The 21,904-nt window shown below is 46.2% G+C and overlaps 1 protein-coding gene across 1 annotated transcript in view; it reads right to left on the bottom strand.

The window, feature by feature from the left end:
* The window catches only part of LOC143299598 (chorion peroxidase-like), a 35,074-nt gene that overhangs the window by 8,450 nt on the left and 4,720 nt on the right, over positions 1-21,904 (bottom strand). Inside the window, exons 2-6 of the mRNA XM_076612885.1 lie at positions 17,430-17,551; positions 8,073-8,196; positions 6,755-6,980; positions 4,888-5,048; positions 2,903-3,055 (exon numbers count right to left, since the gene is read on the bottom strand). Coding sequence (XP_076469000.1) covers positions 2,903-3,055; positions 4,888-5,048; positions 6,755-6,980; positions 8,073-8,196; positions 17,430-17,551 — 786 coding nt within the window. The remainder of the gene's footprint in view (positions 1-2,902; positions 3,056-4,887; positions 5,049-6,754; positions 6,981-8,072; positions 8,197-17,429; positions 17,552-21,904) is intronic.

Genomic DNA, 21,904 nt, shown 5'->3' with positions numbered 1-21,904 from the left:
GGGGGGGGTCAGGGGTTGAATAAGGACAGGAGAGGGGGTAAGGGGTTGAATAAAGGACAGGAGAGGGGGGTAAGGGGTTGAATAAAGGACAGGAGAGGGGGTATGGGGTTGAATAAAGGACAGGAGAGGGGGGGTAAGGGTTGAATAAAGGGACAGGAGGGGGGGGTAGGGGTTGAATAAGAACAGGAGAGGGGGAAGGGGTTGAATAAAGGACAGGAGGGGGGGGTACGGGGTTGATTGAAAGGGCAGGAGGGGGGGTAAGGGGTATATAGGACATAGGGGGTAAGGTGTTGAATAAAGGACAGGCGGGGGGTAAGGGGTTGAATAAAGGACAGGAGGGGGGGTAAAGGGTTGAATAAGAACAGGGGCGGGGTAAAAGGTTGAATAAAAGGACAGGAGGGGGGGGGTAAGGGGTTGAATAAAGGACAGGAGGGGGGGTAAAGGGTTGAATAAAGGACAGGAGGGGGGTAAGGGGTTGAATAAAGGACAGGGGCGGGGGGTAAAGGGTTGAATAAAGGACAGGAGGGGGGTAAGGGGTTGAATAAAGGACAGGAGGGGGGGGGTAAGGGGTTGAATAAAGGACAGGAGGGGGGTAAGGGGTTGAATAAAGGACAGGAGGCGGGGTAAGGGGTTGAAAAAAGGACAGGGGCGGGGGTAAAGGGTTGAATAAAGGACAGGAGGGGGGTGTAAAGGGTTGAATAAAGGACAGGAGGGGGGTAAGGGGTTGAATAAAGGACAGGAGGGGGGATAAAGGGTTGAATAAAGGACAGGAGGGGGGGGTAAGGGGTTGAATAAAGGACAGGAGAGGTGGTAACGGGTTGAATAAAGGACAGGAGGGGGGGATAAAGGGTTGAATAAAGGACAGGAGGGGGGGTAAGGGGTTGAATAAAGGACAGGAGAGGTGGTAACGGGTTGAATAAAGGACAGGAGGGGGGGTAAGGGGTTGAATAAAGGACAGGAGGGGGGGGTAAGGGGGTTGAATAAAGGACAAGAGGGGGGGGGTAACGGGGTTGAATAAAGGACAGGAGGGGGGTAAGGGTTGAATAAAGGACAGGAGGGGGGATAAAGGGTTGAATAAAGGACAGGAGGGGGGTAAGGGGTTGAATAAAGGACAGGAGAGGTGGTAACGGGTTGAATAAAGGACAGGAGGGGGGGTAACGGGTTGAATAAAGGACAGGAGGGGGGGTAAGGGGTTGAATAAAGGACAGGAGAGGTGGTAAGCGGGTTGAATAAAGGACAGGAGGGGGGGGGTAAGGGGTTGAATAAAGGACAGGAGGGGGGGGGTAAGGGGTTGAATAAAGGACAAGAGGGGGGGGGTAAGGGTTGAATAAAGGACAGGAGCGGGGGGTAAAGGGTTGAATAAAGGACAGGAGGGGGGGTAAGGGGTTGAATAAAGGACAGGGGCGGGGGTAAAGGGTTGAATAAAGGACAGGAGGGGGGGTAAGGGGTTGAATAAAGGACAGGAGGGGGGGGGGTAAGGGGTTGAATAAAGGACAGGAGGGGGGTAAGGGGTTGAATAAAGGACAGGAGGCGGGGTAAGGGGTTGAAAAAAGGACAGGGGCGGGGTAAAGGGTTGAATAAAGGACAGGAGGGGGGGTGTAAAGGGTTGAATAAAGGACAGGGGCGGGGGTAAAGGGTTGAATAAAGGACAGGGGCGGGGGTAAAGGGTTGAATAAAGGACAGGGGCGGGGGTAAAGGGTTGAATAAAGGACAGGGGCGGGGGTAAAGGGTTGAATAAAGGACAGGGGCGGGGGTAAAGGGTTGAATAAAGGACAGGGGCGGGGGTGAGGGGAATGAAAAAAGGAGTTGGGAGGGAGGGGAGGAAGCGGGTTAAAAAAGAACAGGAGAAACAGGAGCAGGAAGGAAGGAAGGAGGAAAAAAACGAACGGAAGGAAGGAATGAAGGAAGGCGACACCTACCGGTCTGAGCACCAAACTGATATGAATGAAGGAAAGGAGGAGGAAGGAAGGAAAGAAGGGAGGAAAAGACAGATAAAAGAAAGGCGACACCTACCAGTCTTAGCACATGAGTGACCAGGAAGGAAGGAAGAGGAAAGGAAAGTGGGAGGATATGAAGGCAGGAAGGAAGGAAGGAAAGAATAAAGAAAGAAAGGCGAGACATGCCAGCCAGACCAAGGACTTGCCAGTAAGAAAGCAATAACAGGAAGGAAGAAGGAAGGAGAGGAGGAGGGAGGATAGGAAGGAGGAAACGAAAGAAGGAAGGAAGGAAGAAAGGGTAAAGGCGAGATCTATCAGCTACAGCCCATGAGTTGTTAGGAAGGAGGGAAGAAAGGGAAAAATGAAACAAATGAATAAATAAATAGATAGATAGATAGATAGATAAATAAATAAATACAAAAATGATAAATAAATAAATGAATAAATGAACAAATAAATAGATAGATAGAAGATAGATAGATAGATAGATAGATGGATGGATGGATGGATGGATGGATGGATGAATGAATGAATGAATGAATATAGATAGATAGATAGATAGATAGATAGATAGATAGATAGATAGATAGATAGATAGATAGATAGATAGATAGATAAACAACTAGCCAGCTGACTAGCCAACACACACACAAAGGAAGGGGCACTGACCGGCCAGGGCACAGAAGTGATCAGGATAGATAGATAGATAGATAGATAGACAGATAGATAAACAACTAACCAGCTGACTAGCCAACACACACACAAAAGGAGGGGCACTGACCGGCCAGGGCACAGAAGTGTTCAGGATAGATAGATAGATAAACAACTAACTAGCTGACTAGCCAACACACACACAAAGGAAGGGGCACTGACCGGTCAGGGCACAGAAGTGATCAGGATAGATAGATAGATAAACAACTAACCAGCTGACTAGCCAACACACACACAAAAGGAGGGGCACTGACCGGCCAGGGCACAGAAGTGATCAGGGTGGACATTGACACAGTCCTTGTCGTGCCCCTTGGGGAGCCTCTCCTCTCCGCGGAACTTGGAAATCTTCAGCAGGGCCCCGGCCCCGTCCTTGGTTCTCAGCTCCTTGGCTTTCTCCCTGTCACTGCCTGCCCGTCACATCATATCACCAACCTCTGTTCATGCCCGTCACATCATATCACCAACCTCACTGCCTGCCCGTCACATCATACCACCAACCTCTGTTCATGCCCGTCACATCATACCACCAACCTCTGTTCAGGCCCGTCACATCAAACCATGTCTGATCGCCCGCCAGACCGCTTAAAAGGGCCAATCCAGGGCTGATCATCCAATGCAAAGCAAGGCAAGGCGAGGCAAGGCAAGGCAAGGCAAGGCAAGAAGTTTATTTCGTGTTCTCCCTGGGGGCATTGAAACATTACATACACTCATCTTTTACACATATCATGCAAATAAAAAGAGCGATGTCAAAAACCAGAAATAGACTCATTCGTTCATTCACTCAGTATACACTTTAACAAGTGATATTTCACTCATGACACAAACAAAAAAAAAATCCCATCAATGAACAAATCATTGATGAAAAGAACTACGTATAGAAGAAACAAATGATTCAAGTTTCTCTTCTTAAAACCAGTTGAAGAGAGGACAAAATCATGTCGAAAGGTTGATAGAAAACAACGTTGAACGAACCTGTCCACTCGCGGCTCACTCAGTCCACGTCAAATTTCAAACCACGTGAAAAGATCACATCAGTGACTTAGGTCTCAGACCGCGTCAAAACTCAAATCAAGCTTAAAACACTGATTTCCCTCTGGAAAATGATGTCGGGTGTGTGAATGTGTGTGTGCGAGACGGGTGGCGGTGGGTGGTGGGGTGCGGTGGTACATCCCGGTAACTCCACGAAGTAGGGTTCACAATGAAAACCCATGGATGTCGCTTCTGGTGTTCAGTCCAACAAAAACCGTCCCAAGGTTACATATCCAGAACAGTTCTCTTCTTTTCAGCTCCTCCACTTTGTTGACCTGCTCCAACTGTGTCACCTGTAAAAAGCTGAGGTTGTGGTCAGTACGGTGAGTGCTGAGAAACAGTATCTTATGCAGCTGGCTGTACAATGTCTGTGCCTGATAACATGCTGATCTCAGCGGTCAAGGAAAAGACGTTTGACGCATAGAGGCCGGTTCGCACGACACACTCCTCGGAGTTTCTTGCAGATGGAAATGATGACACCAATTTGTTTCAAGGAGAAGTCGCATCAAGAGATACGCTACACCACATTTGTTAAAAACAACAAAAAACAACAGCAACATAACACACAAAACAACAAAACAAAACAAACCAAACCAAACAACAACAACAACAACAAACCCCACAAAAAACCCCAAACAAGCAAACAAACAAACAAACAAATAACAACAACAACAAAAAAAAAAAAAAGAGCAGATCCCTGACCCAGAATATCACATACGCACATTAAAGATCCTGCATTCCATGTCAGCGCTCGGTGGGTTATGAAACCAAGAACATACCCAGCATACCCCCCCCCCCAGCCCCCCGCCCCCCAACCCCCCGAAAACTGAGTATGGCTGCCTGCATGGCGGGGTAATAAACAAACGATCATACAATGAAAAAGTTACATGTGTGTGTGTGTGTGTGTGTGTGTGTGTGTGTGTGTGTGTGTGTGTGTGTGTGTGGCGCGCGCACGCGCACGACTGAAATATGACTGAATGACACAGGAAACGAATGACGAACGCCCAGAGGCAGCTCTCAGTCGGCTACATACCGGTAGGCAGCCTGTTGATGTTGTGCAAATGACTCGTGTTTGTAAAGCACTTAGAGCTTGGTCAGGCTGTACCAGTATGTATACCATCATCATCATCATCATCACCATCACCATCATCATCGTCGTCATAATCATCATCATCATCGTACGACGCAATACCCAGGAAGCAGGACTGACCATAGACACTGGAAGCATCCAGCCAGGCGGTGATGGCGTTGAAGTATTTCCGGGGGTTAGGAACGGTCCCATCCACCAAGGTCAAGGGCTCTGTTCTGACGAACTCTGTGCAGTTGGAGAACAAGTGGTCATAGTCGGGGTTCTCGATCGGGAAGCAAGCCCTGTAGGAACACCAAGAACAACAGAGAACGTTGTTCAGTTTTATTCAATGTCCATCCACATTAAGTGATATTACTATTAGTCATGGGGAAAAGAAAGGGGGAGGGGAGGGGGGGCAAAGGGAGGAAGGAAAGGGGGAAAAAACCCCCACAGAAAACTAACAAAACAACGAAACAAGACAACCTATTCACAACATTAACTGAACAATAATCTGGCTAAAACAATAACTTTCCAACACTAAAACATATAGGCGTAAAAAAAGGGGAAAAAAGGTAAGGTTATAATAACAACCCAATTGGACTATTTAACAAAGATTAAAAAAGTCAAACAATAACAGTGAAAAGTCCAAGATTTCTCCACCCCAAGAACGTTGTGTGTGTGTGTGTGTGTGTGTGTGTGTGTGTGTGTGTGTGTGTGTGTGTGTGTGTGTGTGTGTGTGTGGTGTCTCTGTGTGTGTCTGTGTGAGTGTAAGACTCTTTGCACCTAAGATAAAAATGTATTACTTCGTGGGTCTTGTAAGTTGCACATACACAGTACTAATGATTGCACTGCTATGACTTTTTATGGGTGATTCTTTTGTGTTTTTTCTATTTTATCATGTGTAGTTATTCGATTCGTTTTAATTACTGGTTTGTAAGGTGTTTAGTGCTTGCATTTGCATGAATTGTGGGGCTATATTACTGTCATTACTACTATGAATAGTAGTAGTAGTAGTAGTAGTAGTAGTAGTAGTAGTGGTAGTAGTATAACGTTTGTCTATGCTCTACCATATCTGCGTGAAAACACACACACACACACACACACACACACACACACACACACACACACACACACAGTGCCAGTGCAATTTTGCCTCCTAATTTCAGAGCCCTATTCCTTCACAAAAGACACAGCAGTCACAGTGTTCCCGACTTCCCGTTGCAGTGGAGACACCAGTGATCATACAGCTCTCACTTCGCTGTCGGCCCAGCTTAAAGCTCACGTTGTTCCGGCCCTACACTCAGCTTATATCACAGGTTGACATAAGTTTACAGCTAGGCCAACAGCAAAGTGAGAGCTGTATCATGAATGGTTTATCTGTTGCATCGGGAAATCATTTACAGCTCAGTCTTTTGTGAAGGACTATGACTCTCAAACTAGGAGGCAAAATTGCACTGCCTCTTAGTGCTGCAGCCTTGGGGGCTAATCAGCCAACGGTCCTAAACACTCTTCAATCAATCAATCACTTTATTGTCTGATACAGGGTACAGAAATTTGCCGTTAGGCTCGTCGTAAAGAAAATAAACTCTTATTTTAACTTTTAATAGTGAAGACATTCGTTGTATATTTTAAATTAAAACACTCACACGAACATGGCGGGAGATGGTTGGGGTGTGAGGGACGGAGGGCCGTCTCTCTTGGCCGAAAGAGCAGGGATGTAACTTGGGCAAAACACTCTCCACTATTATCAAATTCTTGCCCAGATAGTCGGGTCAGCAGTTACTTCCTTTGTGGTTCTGATGGTCATAGTCGTACACGACTGACTTTCATGTATAAGCTTATGTTAATCGTGTGATATAGGCCTACAAACAAAAGAAAACGACAAAAATAAAAGCAACGAGGCTACTCACGGGAAACAAAGGTGGCTCAACTGTAAGCTTATGTCAAGCACGTGGTACAGGCCTACACACAAAAGAAAACGAAAAAGGAAAGGCACGAGGCTACTCACGGGGAACGGCTGTGAACCGGGACATCGCAGCACTTGATGGTCTCGTCGAAGTCCGTGGCCACGGGGGCGAGAGTGAGATCGTGGTCCAGGAACTGGCCGAACTGCATCAGCATGAGGGAGAAGTAGGTCTTTGACGTACTGGCCCTGTGAACCTCCAAACTGACTGCCCGTGGGCTGGGCAGCTGACGTCCGCTGCGGGCCCTCTGGCGGGGCTCGCTTTGCTCTCCTTGGACAGAGACAGGAATTGGATGGGTGCCGTGTGTGTGTTTGCCTTTCTTTTCTTTCTTTCTTTCTTTCTTCCCTCCTTCGTTCATTTCTTCCTTCCTTCTTCCATCCATCCCCTCCTTCATTCCACGCATTCACTTAGTCCTTCCTTCCTTTCTCCGTTCCTTCTCTTCCCTTCCTTCCTTCCTTCCTTCCTTCATTCATTCAGTCCTTCCTTCCTTCATTCGTTCAGTCCTTCCTTCCTTTCTCCGTTCCTTCTCTTCCCTTCCTTCCTTCCTTCCTTCATTCATTCATTCGTTCAGTCCTTCCTTCCTTCATTCAGTCCTTCCTTCCTTCATTCGTTCAGTCCTTCCTTCCTTTCTCCGTTCCTTCTCTTCCCTTCCTTCCTTCCTTCCTTCATTCGTTCAGTCCTTCCTTCCTTCATTCAGTCCTTCCTTCCTTCATTCGTTCAGTCCTTCCTTCCTTTCTCCGTTCCTTCTCTTCCCTTCCTTCCTTCCTTCCTTCATTCATTCATTCGTTCAGTCCTTCCTTCCTTCAGTCAGTCAGTTGATCAGTTTGTTAAATTAATTAGCTAGTTAGGAAGTTAGTCATTTAGATATCTGTCTGTCTTTCTATTTCTTTTGTCATATTTGTTTTTCTGTTTATCTATATATCTTTTTTTTTTAAACTTATTTTTGCATTTTATTTCTTTGCCAGCCTCCGTCCGCTACCGTCCTTTCTGTCAAGGCGCGCACGCGCGTGCACACACACACACACACACACACACACACACAGATAGATAGATATAGAGAGAGAGACAGAGAGAGAGAGGGATTAAAAAAACCCAGACAACCAGCCAGCCAGCCAACCAGCCAAACAGACAAACAAACAGACAGAGATAGGCAGACACTCAGGCCCCAGTACCCTGGTAGTAGTGTGGGGCCAGTCTTCCCAGACAACCAGCCAGCCAGCTGACCAGCCAAACAGACAAACAAACAGACAGAGATAGGCAGACAGACCCCAGTACCCTGGTAGTAGTGTGGGGCCAGTCTTCCCAGACAACCAGCCAGCCAGACAGACAGACAGAGATAGGCAGACACTCAGACCCCAGTACCTTGGTAGTAGTGTGGGGCCAGTCTTTTGACAAGGGAGAAGGAGGCCCCGCGGTCACTGGCGTCGTTACACGTCCCGTCATACGTCCTGTAGCGCTTCCTGTCCCACGTCAGCCGTTCACACGGCTGTCGACAGCAACAGTCAGCGGTGATGAAGATGATGGTGGAGATGTTGATGATGATAATGAAGGTGATGGTGGTGAAACATGATGAAGATGATGATGAACATGATGATGATAATGAAGATGATTCTGGTGTAATATGATAATGATGATGAAGAGGATGATAATGAAGATAGTGTGATATGATAATGATGATGATGAAGATATCGATGATGATAGTGAAGATGGTGATGGTGTAATGATGGTGATAATGAAAAGTAGCTCATTTATATGGTGATTTCAAAAACCTCTCAAAGCGCTTTACAACGACAACATCACATATCGACGATGATATTACAACAACAACAACAGCAACAACAACAACAACTACAACTACAACTACTACTACTACTACTACAACGTATGATGATGACGGTGATACGATAGTACAAAACACACATCTTGATACACGTGACTGGTTTTAAGTATTGTGATACTGGCTTAAAGAAAACAAAACAACATCATTGTGATGCGAATCGTGCATCATGGAGGAATTCTGAAGCATGATTATGTATGTTGAGCATTGTGCTATGTGTGCTGGGCCTTTGTATATGTGTGTATGTACGTACATTCTTGTTAGAGTGTTTGGATGTGTGGCTGTACAGGGTTATGCATGAAAGTTGTCATTTTAGTGTTTAGGTATGATTATGATATATTGGTCGCGTGTTTACATTGTACAGCACAACTGAGTATGTTTTACATGGAGCGGTGCTGTATTTTTGTTATTATCATTATTTTTGTTGTTGTTGTTATCATTATCATCATCATCATCATTATTATTATCATTATTATTATTATTGTTGTTGTTGTTATCTATCATCATCATCATCATTATTATTATTGTCTTTGTTGCTGGTGTTGGTGTTGGTATTTGTGTTATTATGATTATGATGGTAATGATGATGATGATTATTATTACTATTGTTGTTGTTGTTATTGGTGGTGGTGGTATTGTTCTTTTTCTTCTTCTTATTATTATTAGTTGTAGTAGTAGTAGTAGTATATCATGGTAGCGCTCATCCTCAGAAAGAAAAGATCTGAGCACACCACTTCTCTTTTGCAACATCTCCACTGGCTCCCTGTCTCACACCGAATAAAGTACAAGATCAGCACTCTATGCTACAAATGTATTCACAAATCAGCCCCTTCCTATCTCTGTGGCTGCCTTCACCTCTACACTCCATCTCGCTCACTACGATCAGCTTCGGATCCACTCCACTTACGCATACCCAGATTCAAACTCTCGACTGTTGGCCGCCGTTCTTTCTCTGTCTCTGGACCTTGCAATTGGAATGAACTTCCTCTTTCGCTTCGTCAAGTCTCCACACTCAGCTCTTTCAAGTCTGGCCTTAAAACCCACCTCTTCCCAAAATAGCCTCCCTTCCTTGCCTCTTCCTTGTCTTCAGTTTCTCCAGTTTTAGAGTTATGCGTGCGTGAGAATGACTGGTGCGAAAGCGCTTAGATTTGTTTATGCACAAGATTCAGCGCTATATAAGTACCATTATTATTATTATTATTATTTCAAACCTCTCAAAGCGGTTTACAATAAAACGTCAATCACACACACACGCACACACACACACACACACACCTACAAAGAGAGAGAGATAGAGAGAGAGAGAGAGAGAGAGAGAGAGAGAGCGAGAGAGAGTGTGAAAAGCAAGAGATAATATCAATCAGACTCAAGAACCTTTTAAGCTCTCAACAACCCAGCTTCAATCACTAATCTCCTAACACCCTAACACTCCCACTGCCAAGCTCTCCAATCGGATCACGTGCCGTTCTCTGTGCACACAAGACAAGGAAAGGGGGGATCCCCCAAGGCGCCTTGTTTTCTGTCACAGTGTAACAGGTGCCCTAGGTTATGGCTGGACACATCAGCACAAAGACCTTGCATGGCAACCGTCAGGTGGATCTCACCAGCCAGTCAGATTGTGGTCCAAGTGGTCAGTCACACACACACACACCCCGCCGATACGCAATACAACCAATCCACTAAACAGGCAACACACACACACACACACACACACACACACACACCAAAGCCCCCTAAACACACACAAGAGGGGAGAGTAATAGATAACACGCAAATAGCCTCGAGATGCCTTAGCGGTCAGCGAGGCTCAACGCACCATGAACTGATTTGATTTGATAGATAAGACGCAAACACAAGGACCTGTCAGGCTACAACGATCTCTGAAACTCCCATCCCCTGCCTCTCCAATCTGTTCAAGTACCATTCTCTGTGTACAAAAGACGTTGACAAGCGGGTCTCGCGGAGCTGATGAACTATTGAGGTCCAAAGTCTTTCTCCTGGTGGAGATCTCCACACAGAACCAAAGGCAAGACGTCACGTGCATCTCACGCGAAGGCAAGACGACGTGCATCTCACCCATACATTTCCCCGCATATTTGCTGGAATATGGTGGTTTATGTTCTGTACGCGTGTTTTTAAGCATTGCTGGCTGTCCACGGCGTATAAAAGAGAGACACGGTTGTGGTGACCACACATTGCTGGCTGTCCACGGCGTATAAAAGAGAGACACGGTTGTGGTGACCACACATTGCTGGCTGTCCACGGCGTATAAAAGAGAGACACGGTTGTGGTGACCACACATTGCTGGCTGTCCACGGCGTATAAAAGAGAGACACGGTTGTGTGACCACACATTGAGAGCTGTTTCCCTGCACTGTTGCTGTCTTTTTTTAAAATGTGCCAACCGAGAATGTGGTGGGGTTTGAAACTCGCTGGCTGGCAAACAGTATGGAGGAACGGCCGCTGGATTTACCGGCGAACAGGAGAAACCAGACCGGTCACCGACCACGTCCTCAGCAAGGCCACACCGATGGACCCGCTAGCACTGACTGTCAGAGAAATTGAAAGAAACGTCGCCGACTCCAACGCACAGTCCTCTAACCACAGCAGGGGGACGGATGCCAAGAAGAGGAAGGTTGCGTCATCGTCGTCCTCGTCCTCACGGCAGCGAAGCACCGCCAGCACAGGAGTGCCAGGGACACAGAGCCGTGATGTCCGCCTGGACCCTGGCCAAGCTGGCCAAAATGTCCGCCAGGACCCTGGCCAAGCTGGGGAGGGGGGTCATTGTCAGGCTGGTTCTGCACACTGGCATGGACAGCCTTCAGAGGGGCAACGTCACCCAGCATCATCAGGGAGAGTGCAGGAAGAGACCTGAACAACTGTGACTGTTGTATCAAGTTGTGATACATTTGGTGTATCCAATAGTGATACATTTGGACTCTCACAGTGACTGTTGTGTTCACTTGTGATAACCATAGTTGGACTACAAGACAGTTTTCTGTTGCACATAAAGGAAACACCACATTGTAAGTAAAACATGACAACTGTGTATGGCTAACATGATGATTGAAAATAATATAGAATATAGAAACTAATGTATTTGAACATGCAGAAAAATGCTATTCATTCTGTTAATAATTGTTTTGTCAATATTAATGTAAATTTGATAAATGCCTTGCAAACATTCACTTGTTTGAAAATCATATTCTCTCATGATATAGAATAGAATATAATGCTAAAGTTGCCTGTGAAACATACAGCTTGAAGACAAAATAGTTACCTTACTTGCCTTTGATTGGAAACAATATGTAAAATCATGTTTATTCGTTGTTGTTTTTTTCTTTTCTTAACCTTTTCTTCCAGTAAAAACTAAGTGTTACATAAGAGAGTGAAAGACGGACTAGACCGAAGGGAGGCAACACACTTTCACATGCGAGTTCATTTTTTCTCCCGCACTCTTCCGTAAACAAAACACACACAATATACTGATGTGTGGTCATGCTTTTGAGCTATGTCACTTGTGAATGATCAGGTTTGATCCGAGTGTTTGGAAATTCGAAAAAAGTTATATGACCCTGGAATTATAGTTAACACCCGCTAGGATAGACAGTATCAATGTAGAATATTCTGTATTTCTAACATGGGTACATGTTCATTGTATGATAGTGTTTGTCTCGTTTTTATAATTGCCTTGAGGTCATATGTATGAAACTGACATGTTTTAGATACACGTACATAACAATAACAGCTATGTCATGCTTTTGTAATATTAGCTACTGATACTGTAATATCAGTGCGTTTGATGATACTGTGTGGCTTCTAATATAAAAAAAAATCACATAAATGTTCGTGTATGGTTTGTTAGAGACAGAGAGAGAGAGGGTGAGGGAGGGGCAAGCAAAAAGAGTGAATCTCCCAAAGACTTTTCCTATCACTTTTCTTGCGAGGACACCTCTAAGCGCAATGACCTTTGAGCTGCTGAATGCCAGTGGAGATGATCATGTTCGTCATTCGCGCCATTACCGTTACTCTCGTACACATTGAGAGCTGTTTCCCTGCACTGCAAGCATCTGTTGCTGTCTTTCTTTTAAAAAGTGCCAGCCAAGAATGTGGATGGGTTTACAACTCGCTGGCTGGCCAAAAATATGGCTGAACGGCAACTGGGCTTACCGGTGACCGGGAGAAACCAAACTGATCACCGACCACGCCCTCAGTGAGGCCACAGCTATGCAACCGCTGGCCCTGACTGCCAGAGAAACTGACAGAAGTGTCAGTTGACATGGATGAAGGGCCGGTCGGTTTACCAGAACCCAGACCGGGTAGAATCAAGACCAGTCAGCGACTGCGTGCTGAGCAAGACGAAAATACGAAAAAAAAGGGTAAAGTCACTGACTCCAGGCACAATTTCTTTATTTTTATGTTTTGTGTCGTCAAACGGACAGAATTGTAAAAAAAAGAAAAGAAAAAAAAAAGGCCTTTACTGCGCCTAATTCTTTACCCATTAAAGATTCAATCAATCAATCCCCTCTCCATCACAACCCCAACACCACCCCACCCACTTCCCCCTTGGAGACCTGTGTGAACATCTCAAGTGTTTTTGGGTGGCTTCCTTTTGCGGTGTGTGCCGGTTTGTGGTTCGCGCCAACGGGCTACGTTGTGTTGTCACTGCCACCCCACTTCTTTGTAAGCCCTGTCCCCCCCCCCTGCCTCCCCCCCAACGGGCTACGTTGTGTTGTCACTGCCACCCCACTGCCACCCCACCTCTTTGTAAGCCCTGTCCCCCCCCCTGCCTCCCCCCAACGGGCTACGTTGTGTTGTCACTGCCACCCCACTGCCACCCCACCTCTTTGTAAGCCCTGTCCCCCCCCCTGCCTCCCCCCAACGGGCTACGTTATGTTGTCACTGCCACCCCACTTCTTTGTAAGCCCTGTCCCCCCCCCTGCCTCCCCCCCCAACCAGGCCCCCCTCCCCTCGCACCCCCCTAACCATAACTATTGCGTGTCTACACATGCAAATCAGCCGTGTCAAAGATAGTGACGACAGACCGATACTACACATGACTCGACCCGTAGCGGACAGTGGCACGGCACGGCAAGGCAAGGCCAAAAGTGTATTTCTTGTGCCCCCTAGGGACATTGAAACATTGCATACATTCATCTTTTACACATATAATGCACATAAAAAGAGTGATGTAAAAAAAAAAAAAAGAAAAGAAAAAAGAAATAGGATTATTCGTTCAATCATTCAATAAACGCACTAAGTAATATTTCACTCATAATACAAACAAAATTTTTTTTCCTATCAATAGACCAAATCTTAACGAAAAGAACTACGCAGACAAGAAACATGATGCGATGCAGGAGTGTCAGTTCAGTTCAGTTACTCAAGGAGGCGTCACTGCGTTCGGACAAATCCATATATACTAACCACATCTGCGAAGCAGATGCCTGACCAGCAGTGTAACCCAACGCGCTTGGTCTGGCACGCAGAGGTGGAAGAAGAAGGGAAATGCGAAGACGATGAAAACCCACCTCGCGAGCCTCCATAAGGAACACTGGGAATACTACTATTCAACTGAACACACTTCTTCTGTTTTCTAAACTGTAGAAATATGGTGGTATGAATATGTTGATCGTTTGCGTGTTTGTGCATGTGTTTAGATATACCCAAAAATTATGTTACAAAAATCAGACTATACAATTAATAGGAATCACATAAAGATCTGTTTTCGTTTCGATTGAAGTTTTGAGGTGTTTTCAATCATAGCTGGAAAAAAATACAATCTAATGGCGTCCAAATATGTCCATAAAAAGATAATGTAATGATGTGAAAAAGTAAAGAAAGCAAAATATACCGTAAAAGAAAGAAATAACAGTAACTTCTGGAATACCTCAGAAATAAGTTGTCTTTGCACCTTATTCCTCTGGACCAATGCGGAAGCAAAGGGAGCTCACAAGTGTGCACAAAACACGAGTGGTGTGCTCTTCTCAGCTGTCATTACCTCGCCTTTTTCAGGAAAACAAGCATTGATACAGAGAAAGAGTTGTCCATGGCCGCCTTTACTTTGATCTCCGAAGATGTGTTACCCCTGGTTGACCAAATTAAGTTTGAACAACAGGATTGTGGAGACAACAGTATTAACCAAACAACTCTTTCGTCATTATAAAAATCAACTTTTCAAAGGGTGTGTCTAAAGGAATAAGATAAATAGAGTGTACTACTGCCAATACTACTATTACTATTACTAACAATAATAATAAGGGCGAGAGAAAGAGGGTTGGGGTGATTTTAACTCTTTAAAGACAGCAATTGAGGGCTGTTTAAAATCTCTTTAAGGGAGACAACCCATTGTGTGCTTCATGCGACTGTAGTTTCGTCATCTGTGGATTCGTCTGTTACCTCGGCATGTGTGTGTGTGTGTGTGTGTGTGTGTGTGGCACGCGCACAACACCCACAAACACACACAGACACACACACACACACACACACATATATACACACAAATCTACACACACACACACACACACACACACACACACATATATATATATATCTATATCTGTGTGTGTGTGTGTGTGTGTGTGTGTGTGTGTGCGTGTTTATACAGTAGCCACCAGATGAAGCACACCATCACAGTGAACAGAACCAAGTGCAGGTGACAAATAACTTCAGTCAAAATGACACTGCACAGCTGCATACAGAAGAACATAAAAAAATCAATAAAGAGAAAAGAAACGAAAGAAAGAAAGAAATACGCTCAGCAAAATGAGTTATGAAGGGAAGATGTGAGGAGAAAACTGACAGCAACAGGGGGCTGCTCGAGTTCTGTTTAAGGGAGAAAATCCCAGTATGACTGATATGACTGTAGTTTCTTCCCTTGTCGACCCCTCAGCTGTCTCTCTCTCTCTGTACATGCACACACACGGATATATATATATATATATATATATATATATCTATATATATATATATATATATATATATATCACACACACACACACACACACACACACACACACACACACACACACATATATATAGTGTAGGTGGTTCGTGCACTTTTTAAACATGAATAACCTGTTCTTTAATGGATTGTGGAAGACACACAAAAAAAAGTCTCTCAATGCCTCATGGAAGAAAAAAGCGCGCGCGCGTGTGCGTTTGCGCGTGTGCGCGCGTGTGTGTGTGGGAGGGCGAGAGAGACAGAGAGAGAGAGAGAGCATTCTTGTCAGAGAGTAAAAAAAAAAGGAGAGGGTGGAATGAATCCCCTTCCTCCCCTCCTTCGCCGCTCCCCCCTGCTCTTCCACAATTACACACACACACCCATTTCCCAGCCCCAACACACCCATCTACTCTCCCACTATTACCCAAAGTCCCCCACCCCTTTCACACTATAACCCCCACCCCCACCTAGTACCTACTCTCGCATTATTACCCCCGGCCCCCTCCCCTACCCCCTTGCCCCCCTCTGCCCCCCACCACCTCCCCCGCACAGACACGAAGTGACTGAAAAATGATCGCAAACAGAATCTCATTCCAACGGCTAGTGTTAAACCCTAAAACACGGATCCTCCACAAGCTAAGCACGCTTAGCACAGCAAAAAATGGCTTCTATAACCGAACCCTCTAAGGCCTCGACCAGCCCTGAACAACACTGCCTTCACCCAACCAAACACAACCTTCACCCAACCAGGGCCCCAGCCCTGAACAACACAGCCTTCACCCAACCAGGGCCCCAGCCCTGAACAACACAGCCTTCACCCAACCAAACACAACCTTCACCCAACCAGGGCCCCAGCCCTGAACAACACAGCCTTCACCCAACCAGGGCCCCGGCCCTAAACAACACAACCTTCACCCAACCAGGGCCCCAGCCCTGAACAGCACAGCCTTCACCCAACCAGGGCCCCAGCCCTGAACAGCACAGCCTTCACCCAACCAAACACAACCTTCACCCAACCAGGGCCCCAGCCCTGAACAACACAGCCTTCACCCAACCAAACACAACCTTCACCCAACCAGGGCCCCAGTCCTGAACAACACAGCCTTCACCCAACCAAACACAACCTTCACCCAACCAGGGCCCCAGCCCTGAACAACACAGCCTTCACCCAACCAAACACAACCTTCACCCAACCAGGGCCCCAACCCTGAACAACTTGACTAAGGGCGTCAGCCGAAAGTTAGTTCAGCTCCAGTCTACCTCCCCCCTGTTCTCCTTATTGGTAAACAGGGATGCCTTGCAGAGGACGCAAACGAACCCACTTAAGAACTAAGGACTTTGTCCAGGTAAGGACTTTTCGCCTGATAGGCAGGACTGATTATGATGCAAATGCGCTTCACACGAGTCTGATATTGTCAGTGTTGGGACAGAACTGTCACATGATTCTGTTCCCTCGCATTTTGTCGTCTCTTCTCCTCATAGGTGAACGTGGTTACCTTGCAGAAGGTAATGGTTACACTGCAGCACAAAGGCCTCTGTCTGTTGGATGGAGATACACCAAGCCTACACTGATTGGGTTGGTTTGTACACCACACCACACCATACCACACCACTGACACCACACCACACCACGCCACACTACGCCATACCACACCACACCATACCACACGACACCACATCACACCACTTTAACACACCACGCCACACCACACCACACCACTTCCTCACACCACACACAACCACACCACACCACGCCACACCACACCACTTCCTCAAACCACAGACAACCACACCACGCTACACGACACACAACCACACCACACCACACACAACCACACCACACCACACCACAGCACAGCACACCACACCACTTCCTCACACCACACCACGCCACACCACACACAACCACACCACACCACAGCACACCACACCACCCTGACCTCTCTCTCCACCTGGTGAAGGGTGTTCACCCCTCCCTCAATCATGCGGGTCTGGTGCATGGCCGTCTCCTCCGCTGAGGACGCGCACAGCAGGTAGGTTCCATTGTGCAGGATGACGGCGGCTGCAAGAGGAATGAAGAGGAGAAAGATTTCAGCTTCAAGGAAGTGTTAAAGCCTGCAGACTGACCCATAACTGATGATGATGATGATGATGATGATGATGATGATATGGATACTTATACAGCGCTCATCATCGGTCAGAGACCAAGCTCTAAGCGCTTTACAAACACGCAGTCATTTGCACAACAGGCTGCCAACCTGGGTACAGCCGACTGACGGCTGCCGCTGGGCGCTCATCATTCGTTTCCTGTGTCATTCACTCAGATTCAGTCACGCACACAGGCACACTCACACAGACATGTAACATTTTACGTGTATGACCGTTTTGTGTACTTGCACCGCCATGTTGGCAGCCATACTCCGTTTTCGGGGGTGCATGCTGGGTATGTTCGTGTGTTCATCGCCCACCGAACGCTGACATGGATTATATGATCTTTAACGTGCATGTCTGATCTTCTGCGTGCGTATACACAAGAAGGGGGTTCAGGCGCTAGCAGGTCTGCACAAATGTTGACCCGGGAGATCGGAAAAATCTCCACCGTTTACCCACCAGGCACCGTCACCGAGATTCGAACCTGGAACCCTCAGACGCTTAAACCACTTGGCTATTGCGCCTGTCATGTTTGTGCCCGATGATGTTTGTCCTTCGGATTCAAAGATGACCACGACGTCAGTGTGTGTCCGGAGGTGACTGGTGAGGCCAGTCCAGGCCAGGCAAGCTGCACTGGCCCACATGTGGGACAAGTGAGGGTAGGTGGCGCTGCAGTGGAAGTGGAGACAACTCGTGCCTTGCACGCGGCGCATTTCTTCTGTCCTGCCATCGTGTGTGGAGAAGTCTGCAGAGGCAGCTCAAAATGGATGAGCTGTTGCGCGTGTCTGCTGTGTACCGTCCAGGTCTCGCTGGCTTAGGTCTGCTGTGTACCGTCCAGGTCTCGCTGGCTTAGGTCTGCTGTGTACCGTCCAGGTCTCGCTGGCTTAGGTCTGCTGTGTACCGTCCAGGTCTCGCTGGCTTAGGTCTGCTGTGTACCGTCCAGGTCTCGCTGGCTTAGGTCTGCTGTGTACCGTCCAGGTCTCGCTGGCTTAGAACAGGACAGTGAGTACCACTGCTTGGTAGACCTTGTACATTATACACCACACTGCTTTGGAAAAAAAGGGCGGTGGGGGTGGGGAGCAGCTGCTTTACATTGATGGCGGGAGGGCCTCGGGGTGAGGCTGAGGGGTGGACTTTGAATAGATAGTTACAAAAAATGAATTCAGCGCCGTTTGAATTGATTGTACACACACACACACACACACACACACACACACACACACACACACACACAGAGAGAGAGAGAGAGAGAGAGAGAGAGAGAGAGAGAGAGAGAGAGAGAGAGAGAGAGGAGTTCAGCTGGAATTAATGGATGAAAAGAAGTTCGGTTCAGTTTGAACTGATGGGAAAGAGAAGGGATCAGTTTAGTTTGAATTGGTGGAGAAAAGGAACACTTTGTTCAGTTTGACTTAATGGAGGGGGAGAGAAGAAAAGTTCAATGCACTGGAATCTAAGAGAGAGAGAGAGAGAGAGGGGGGAGGGGGGGACGAGGGGGGCAGACACACAGACTGACAGACGACAGACTAGCAAACAGACAAAAGGAGACGGACGGACGGACGTACAGACGAACAAACGTACAGATAAACGGACGGATAGACAAACAGACAGACAGACAGACACAGGCAGCTTGCTTACAACCCACACATGGTTCACAATGCTTTTTTTCCCCCCTCCCACTCAAACAGGAAAGGTCCTGAAGGGAAAACAGCAGTGACAGATTTCACACCATATAAATGTCAAACGATAAAACGTTTTGCTCCCCCCCTCCACACCCCCTTCCACCTCTAACACGCCTTTTAAACTCACCCCCCCCCCCCCCCCGCCCCCCCCCCCCCCAAAAAAAAAAAAAAAAAAAAAAAATGCTTACTTTGCACCCTCTCCTTCAGTTCCAGATTTCTTTTGGGGGGAGGTGGGGAGAGGGGAGGGGGGGGGGGTTCAGTTTTAGTTTTAAGTTATGAAAGCGTGTAGGCTGATCCATATACACTGTACTACGTCTGCTTAAAAAAAGAGGAAAAAGAGAAGGTGCAGGAAGAAAACATTTGACCACACCCCCCTGCCCCCGCCCCCCCCCCCCACCTTTTTTCCCCCTGAATTTTATTGAGCAACAACCACTCCCTCTTCTATCCTTCTACCACCACTACCAAGAACAACAACAAAGGAAAAAGGAAAAAAAAAAAAAAGGAAAGAAAAAAAGAAGAAAAGAAGAAGAAGAAGAAGAAGAAGAAGAAGAAGAAGAAGAAGAAAGCATTTTCTTTTCAAACACTATTTTGGCAATTACTTCTACTTCAAAATGCATTCATGCAGGCTACATGTTTATCATATTCAAAAAAACACACCGAAATTACAATATTGTACCGTAGTTAACATGCATGAATACACATTTGACAATTACACAGGAAAAAAACGCATTCATAATCACATGAGTTACGTACATAAATAGCCCACATACATACAGACATACAGTACTTTCATATACACATGCATGCAATGCACACACACACACAAACACCAGTCTATACATATATCTAAATATCTATCTATCTATGTGTGTGTTGGGGGGGGGGGGAAGGGGGGTACAACAGTATCGTGACTGCATTAAACAGAAAAGTGACGCCAGGACAATGATTTTGTCTTTATAGATTTTCATATAAAAAATGAAAGAATAAAAAAAAAAAAAAGACAACCACAAAAAACAAACAAAACAAAACAAACAAAAAAACACACCCCAAAACAAACAAACAAACAAACAAAAAAACAACAAAAACCAACCCCAACCGGCGTGCATATTTCAAAACTTGTAAAATATTCTTTTGGGTTAATGAACCGTGACAGTGTATCTGGGGTCAACTAGTCAAACACGAAGGGAAGCTGAGTTAGTTCCACTTGAATGACGATCAATATCAGCCAGGGGCGATGCACAGATAGCGAACGATCTTTTAGTGTTGCTGACAGGAAGGGGTAAAACCTCACCCTGCGGGGAAAAGTGTTGTTCTTCTTTTTCTTTTAATCTTAATTATTAAAAAAAACCCCCTATGTATTCACTTATTTAATTCTCTTATTGTATCTCTGTCTGTCTGTATCTCTCTCTGTATATCTCTGCCAAATTTGTCTTTCTGTCTCTCTGTCTGTTGTATGTCTGCATTTCTACATATGTCTGTCTGTCTGTCTCTTACCCTCTGTCTCTGTATTCGTGAACATGAATTTAAATGTCTCACTCTTTCTGAATTTCACACACACACACACACACACACACACACACACACACACACACAATACACGGTCAGTAAATTAGTTCGGAAGGTAGTATGGCAGAATCGGAAAGACGTTGGACTTGTGATTCAGTGTTCGCCAGTTATCAGGGTTCCAGTCCAGTTTTGGCATGGTGTAGTGTTTTACTTTCCTCTCAGATTTCTCCCTCCCTCCAGGTGTAAATGGTCACCTGACTTCGGTCGGGGAAGGTAAAAATGTCGAAGGGCGAGAATTGGGCCCCACCTTCCTGTGCCGAGCCCTGGACACGGCGGATATGAGGTCACTGTCCCGATGGCCATAAAAGCCAATGAGACCTTTAACTTTTTAATATATATTTTTTTCAATTAGCTCGAGGGAAGTATTAAAAAAAAAGTTATAACCCCCCTCCCGAACCGAACAACATGACCCTAAGGGCGGTAACTCATACAATGCACACGTCATCTCACATCGCGTGCGTGACTCCAATCACCGTTTTGACTCCACTGGAGGTGAACAAGAAACACTCCTCTTAGTGGTATTGAAGGGCAAGCCCTGTCTTTATAGTTTAAAAAAAAAATCATTTTATTTTATTTATTTCATTTTATTTGTCACTCATTCACATGACGTGGGCACGTCTCGCGATCAGCAGGAGTTACTGAGACAACCCTGCACGTGAAGGAGAAGGAGAGGCAGACAGACAGAGAAGCAGATGGGAGGACAACATCCCACAATGGACGGGTCTGTCACTGGGCCACGCCCTGAAAGAGACGAGGAACAGGGAGAGATGAAGAGAACTGGTGGAGACGTCATCAGTTGTGGCCCTCCGGTAGGAGACTTCGGGACAGAAGAAGAAGAAGAAGAAGAAGAAGGAGGAGGAGGAGGAGGAGGAGGAGGAGGAGGCACCTTATTTAGTTAAAGCCCCCTTTTCTATTATAATATCGTGTGTTTTAAATGCAGTTTATGACACGCATTTAGACATGTCACAGACAGCAGAACTATACTGACTACATACCATGTCACAGAGACCAGAACTATA

This window comes from Babylonia areolata, chromosome 25 (assembly GCF_041734735.1).
Source record: "Babylonia areolata isolate BAREFJ2019XMU chromosome 25, ASM4173473v1, whole genome shotgun sequence".
In the NCBI taxonomy this organism is placed as follows: domain Eukaryota; kingdom Metazoa; phylum Mollusca; class Gastropoda; order Neogastropoda; family Buccinidae; genus Babylonia; species Babylonia areolata.
This window is presented reverse-complemented; position numbering and strand designations above follow the sequence as displayed.